Source organism: Impatiens glandulifera, chromosome 4 (genome assembly GCF_907164915.1).
Source record: "Impatiens glandulifera chromosome 4, dImpGla2.1, whole genome shotgun sequence".
NCBI classification, from domain to species: domain Eukaryota; kingdom Viridiplantae; phylum Streptophyta; class Magnoliopsida; order Ericales; family Balsaminaceae; genus Impatiens; species Impatiens glandulifera.
Genome location: NC_061865.1, coordinates 33,933,597 through 33,940,286, shown reverse-complemented (window position 1 = coordinate 33,940,286; position 6,690 = coordinate 33,933,597). Strand labels below are relative to the sequence as shown.

General features: G+C 33.8%; 1 protein-coding gene across 1 annotated transcript; it reads left to right on the top strand.

Moving 5' to 3' along the window:
• Positions 1 to 720: 720 nt before the first annotated feature.
• Positions 721 to 4,681, top strand: LOC124936357. Its single transcript, XM_047476852.1, has 4 exons — positions 721 to 805; positions 930 to 999; positions 3,020 to 3,223; positions 4,162 to 4,681. The coding sequence occupies exons 1-4, from the start codon at positions 783 to 785 to the stop codon at positions 4,546 to 4,548; spliced, it is 684 nt and encodes a 227-aa protein (XP_047332808.1). The 5' UTR covers positions 721 to 782; the 3' UTR covers positions 4,549 to 4,681.
• The last annotated feature ends 2,009 nt before the right edge of the window (positions 4,682 to 6,690 follow it).

Sequence of the window (6,690 nt, the reverse complement as noted above, 5' to 3'; positions counted from 1 at the left end):
ATTGTAGTTTTTCATTAGGTTGAAATAATTTAAATATAACTAAATGACTAGATGGTGGAGCCAAAAAATAAAACATTACATGGACATGATCTACTAGAAACTCTCTTAGAAACCACCCACTACACCACAAACTAAAACTGAAATGCTAAAAATAAGTGGAAATAACAACAGTTCAAACAAACTTCAACACAATGAAAACAAAAGTAGTCGATAATCTAATTCATTCTCAACTCATCGAGAAGGTTGATAATAACCTAGGAAGAGTAAACAAGGGAACCTCGGTTAGGGTGGTGAGGATCTGGCCCTTATGGATTCTGATCGGCCTTGCCAAAAAGTCCAGACTAGTTCCTTTCAATCCAAATAATCCACCAGATAGTGATGAGGATGGTTTTCCAGTGCCTTCCGATTTTGTTATGTAATCCACAACCAATCCAAACCTCCTAGAATCCAGAAATTGAGATAGACTTCGTCCAGTGGAGATTAAGAACATTCCACAACATGACCCAAATCTCCCCCACGATCGTTAGTGGATCAATAGCATATGTATTCTTAGATCATGGATTTTACTTTTATTATTTTCAACTCCTTTTCCTTTTATAATCTGTGACATTCTATGTTACGAGCTATGCTCTTGACCATGCAACTAAATGTTGTTGCCTCTTTTTGATAGTTCTTGCTATAATAATCTCTTTCATTTTTTGTTAAAAATCTTTTATAATTTGCTTCTTCTTCTTCTATACAAAAGGATATTTAGAAAGTCCATATTTGGGGAAGCTGATGAAATGGAATTGAAGTTTATGAATAGGTACCTTTATATGCATCCATCTTCTTATACTGAAATACCTTCAACTCAACATATTATAGAGAGAAGAAAAATATCATAATGCACTTACCTTCTAATATCTATGTGATAATCCTTCTTTGAACAGGAGGAACCATGAAGATTTGAAACTTTTCAGTATTATTTTGAACCAAGAAATCAGAAGGCTGTCGAGACAGGTAATACAGTTTATTCGCTTGTTGTATGATATCATCATGCATTATTATCTACTCAGAGTAGATAAACTTGCAACTTCTTCAGTAACAAACCATTGATGAACTCTTAAAACACTGACTGCACCCTCTCTCTGCACGTGGAGGATTAATAAGTTCATTCCATAGTGCTTTTATAAAATATACTATACTTGAGAGAAACACAATGATGTGGATACTTTTTGCGCTTAGTGATCTCTAACCTGATCTAATTATTCTCCGCTTGGTATCTTGAGTGCTTATTATTTAGCAGGCTAACACTTTTGAAATGGATTCATAAAAGATGTCAAGTAAGCTTCATGTTTGAACATGCAAACTAAGTTGACGGATTCAATTACTGATGTTTAAAGATGGCAGGTTGTAACATCAAATTTTTAAGGGGTTTTGCTTATTTAAGGCGGGTTACACTCTTGTGGATTATAACCCTTCCCTACATTTATAAATGGAAATGGATTACCTAGTGGAGGAAATGGGTGACCTAGTGCTTATCCCATAGCTCTCATACCAATGTTTCGTCTCAACCTTCAATACATAGGATTTGGTCACCACACGAAGTGTGATGCGGCTAAGATCTAAATAAAGGAGAAATCAAGATATTCTAAAGTTGCATCACCTTAGATACTCTATCATCTCCTCTCGGTCAGAAACTCTAGTGCCAACTTAGATATTCCAATGTTGCATCGTTAATTGAGCAACGCCCTACAAGCTTCCTTTAACGCCATTGCCAAAAATTCGGCATCACCCCTCTGCATTTTTCGTGTTGCCGTGTAAAGCCTCAGTGTTGCATCTGCATCCTCACAGGATTTCTTCATTAAAATACCCTCATCATATCTTTGGGTTGAATCAAGTACATCTGGGCTGGATAAACACCCTCACATGTCCTTCTTGATTTGAAGATAATATTTTAGCTTAGTTTTAGGGGGTGTAAATATTCAAACTAGGTTACATAGATAATCCCTAAACTTTCGGAATTAGTTTGGGTTTTCTATGTGTATCCTAAGATTATTTTGATATATCCCTTAATAAAGAGATCCCCTCATGTATATGGGTCTTTACCCATAAATAAGCTAATCAATTTATTTTCTCTCTAAAATCTAACCCCATGGGATATGAACTAGGGTTGAAATTCAAAAACTCAAAATTATTTATTTTTCTATAATGTTGATGCCTTGATGGTATGTAGTAGTAGGTCTTATCACTAAATGATTGTTAGTGTGCTTGAGGTAAACATCTCTACAATCTATCGTTAGATTCACAAATATAGTTTTAAGAGATCAAAATATCATTTAGGCGTAATACTTGTACAACTAGTTTATCTAGTCTTATGAATTATGAAAAGCTCATCTAAACGTATGAATACTCATTTAGACATATGGACCCGTTACTGTTAGAGACGATGCTAATATCTTTTACACCATTTCCTTCCCCATTTTCTGTGTTGTCTTCCCTCATTTTCTTTCCTCCATATATACTTTACATCACCATCTTTCACTATTTCCTGTTACATAGAACCAGAGAGAGAGAGAGAGAACTGAGCTGGTTTGATCTAGGGTTATTCAGAAAAAAATTGGATTATGAAATCAAAATTTTGTTTGATGAAAAGGATTATTTCGGTTAAATTACTAAAATATCTTTTTGTATTTAATATCTAAATTTTATAAATAATGGATAATTTGATATTTTTATTGATGATTTGAATGATTTAATTGAGAATGAAATAAGTAGTTATTTGGAATAAAATTCCTAATAACCCCATCAAACATGAATTGTAAATTGTGTTTGGTATGCACCAGCAGCACATTGTATATGAATTATGTTAGGATAACTGGATTACCCTTGAATCATTTTCAGTTTGGATGTGTATTTTATGGAACAAAATAAGGAAAAAAATAGAAAGTTTGCATGCCAATATGTCATGAGCTTATTTGTGTATATATTCTCCATTTTTTCTTGCTATATGTATTTATGAGAAATTTTCCTAATGAAGGTTATCAGAGTGAAATGGTCACTCCATGCAAGAGAAGAGATTGTTTTCGAGCTTATTCAACATTTAAGGGGTAACATAACCAAAACTTTGCTAGAAGGAATAAGAAAGAGTACGAGAGAAATGATTGAGGAACAGGAAGCAGTTCGTGGGCGCTTGTTTACCATCCAAGATGTCATGCAAAGCACCGTGCGTGCTTGGTTGCAGGTTTGCTCTAGAATACCCTCATCCTATATCAACCTGTGTGGATTTATTATATGGGTATGAAGAATGTTATTCAAATTAAAAGTAAGTTGGTGTCAACTCTCAAATATTGTTTTGAGTTTGAATTTCTTAGAAAAATATGTTAATTATTTACTTCATTTATAAGAGCTGAATATAAGTGTAAAATCTTAAATCAACATAATTTTATTTAACCATAGAATGATAGAATACTTAATCCTGATGCTATAGTACCAAGATACATCCGTTAAATAGGGATGGACAAGCTTTGTAAGATGACATGAATCTCAATACTTTCTACCTAAAATTTTGAACACACCAATCTTAATCTCTTATTTTATTTGAAATACTGCATACAAAATCCAAATGTTAAGTTCATTCTACATTTATGTGGTCATAATCTGAAATGGTTTTTCCCTCTCAGAAAAGAAAATTTTATGCGGGTCATTTCCTGGTCTGTACCATACCCGAATATAACTCTGGGTCCTATCATTAAAAAAGTGCTCGTCTTGTTTTGCTTTCAAAATCTCAAATTGACAAGCGACATATCTACTAGGACTCATACCCACCGAATCCGGGGTAATATAACTTGTTTTGACTGTCAAACACCATAGTTAACTATACATGCTCAAAATAGTCTCATCAATTTGACTTATATTGAGCATTGGTATAGATGTTTTCCAAGCACTATGATATAGGATCTCCTTGTTAAATTCTTCGACTGGAAGCAAGACCCCTCCTTGTTATTGTTAGAAGATCTTCTTTTGTGTTAACAATGCGTTGAATATCTGATTAGCTTGGTTAACTTGTACTATGATCAGCTCTTCTCTTCAATGGTTTATTTCAGCGTTTAGTAATTATTTTATTCTATGACTTTTTTATTTCACTCGTTTTTTACTACTATATATGATATGTGAATGTAGGATAGGAGTCTCCGTGTTACCCATAATTTGGCTGTGTTTGGAGGATGTGGACTTGTTCTGTCGATCATAACAGGGCTGTTTGGCATCAATGTTGATGGAATCCCAGGAGCACAAAACACTCCATATGCGTTTGCACTGTTTACTGCCCTTGTTGTTATCTTGGGAATTGTGTTGATCAGTGTTGGGATTCTCTACCTTGGCCTGAAAAAGCCCATAGATGAAGAGAAGGTTCAAGTCAGGAAGTTGGAACTTCAAGAATTAGTTAAAATGTTCCAGCACGAAGCTGAAACTCATGCTAAGGTTCGAAAGAACGTTTCTCGTCATAACCTGCCTCCAACTGGATCCGATCAATTTGTAGATGATGCAAATTATGTTCTCATCAACTAATATATGTGATTTTCATGTATGATAAGTAATGTAATTTAGGTTTGATTAACTTATGTCAAGATGTAAATTAGGTTTTGTGGAAATGGTCCAAGTCCCATACTGCACCATATTATATCTAACGTTAAATTTCTTCCATGCAAAATTCAAAATTTTAAAAAAGGGCCCAGGGCAATACATTCATCCTAATTTAATTCATAACTATATACATCTTATCAAAAAAAAAGTCAAAATATTAAAATTTGTTATGTTTCTCCATCAAAGCTGATCACATTAAATAAAATTCCGGATTAATCATAAAGCCTGCCGGAAAAATGTGTTTAAAAAAAAAGAATAATAAAATAATAATTATTTCATGTTAGTTTTAAAATAGATACAGGCAAATAAATTAATTACTTTATAAAAAAAAAAAGTAAAATTGAAAAATCCGAAAGTTAAAAAATATCTTTGAAAAAGTTTGTTTTTTTTGTAAGTTGTTATTTTTCTTTGCGCGGTTCTGGATATAATTAAAAATCACCCCAACATTCTTTAAGAACCAAATTCAAAGATTAAATATGTCAAAATCATATAAATTCTAATTTCCCTGAGCGGTACAAATACTCTTCCCCATTCTAAGAACGTCAAATTTTTCATCCAGTTCTAGAAAATCGTGGTTATTGCTGAAGCTTCACCTGTTACACCCTAATTTTCTAATTTCTTCCACCTAAATCAACGCGATTTCGAACATAAATGCGAAAGTTCTAGGGTGCCTTTTTAGGGTTAGTGTTGAAATGATTGATCAAAAAGTCGGTCCTACGGTCTCGGTCCCTCCTTCCACACGCATTTCCCGCACCATGCTCCACTCCAAATCTTCCTTCACATGTCATAAAAACTCGTGGCTGAGTTCCTACACCACACAAGCATAGTGAGTCGATAGACCCAACAAGCATTTTAAAAGTAATACATAAAAGATATTTTACTACATTGTATCCATGAGTGTTTTTAAGGGTATATCATCATCCGTGTGCACAGTTTCATACTTGAGCACATGTTTGGGACCCTAGACCTTGGGAGCTGATCCCCAAGGTGAGGCATCCATCCTTCAATACCGTCAACACATATTTTGGAATCCGACTACTAAAGCTCATTTTGGTAGCTATCCTCCCATGACCGTCAATTCTTTCATCATGATCACTTAGATTCCATAGCCCTAACTTAAAAACATCCTTCTTTAGAAAACCATGAACATTCAATAAAAACATGCTTTGAAAACCATATGCATCGTTTATATAAAATACATGAATAGTTAGAACTGTGTGAGTTTAGAAAACAGTAGAAAAAGTACTTACTAGATAATTCCTTGTCTGTAGAATCATCGGTCGGACCACTCGGTCCTGGGTGCCATCATCCACGGTCCTAAATCTTTGTCAATACCATAGATTCCTCGGTCTAGAAAAGATGATTTTTGGGGTGTGACATCACCATTTGCGACAAGTTACGAGGCGTTTGCTTATGTGAGTGCGATCTAAGATATTCGTTCGGGACTTAGACGTTGAGGAGGCCCCGGAGGTTGCTAATTTTAGTGAAGAACGTTAAACGGTACCATCCTTCTTCCTTATTAGTTTTTTTCGATTAATGAATAAGTAGATTTTGGCCCCATGCATTTCTTTTTTCGCGTATCAAAATTAAACTCCAGCGCTCGACAAAACGAACCATAACTTATTTTTGAGCAATTTTGACCCTATACTTGATTAAAATTTCATTGTTTAAAACATTTATATAAATTAAAACGAGATTAACACAGTAAGATAAAATATTTTTCTAAGATAATCATTATTGGATTTATTTGGGTTGTTCCATCAAAATCTAGTTATATTTTTTTTGGAGTAACCTAATTATTTTAATATTAAACTAGCATAATACATTTGGGTTGCAAGAATAAATAAAATTCACATTTATAGAGTTGAAATAGACAATACTCACATATTTGTCGTACTCATCATCATCATCATCATCGTTTTAATCGCATCAATGCATCTCCATAGATTTTAACTCCAATAACAATGTTTGACATTTATTTGGACTACAAGGCATTGTGAACCTTCTCCAATGGGGATGAACTCTCTTAAATACAACATTGTGTCATTTAGGTTTGAATAGGATTTA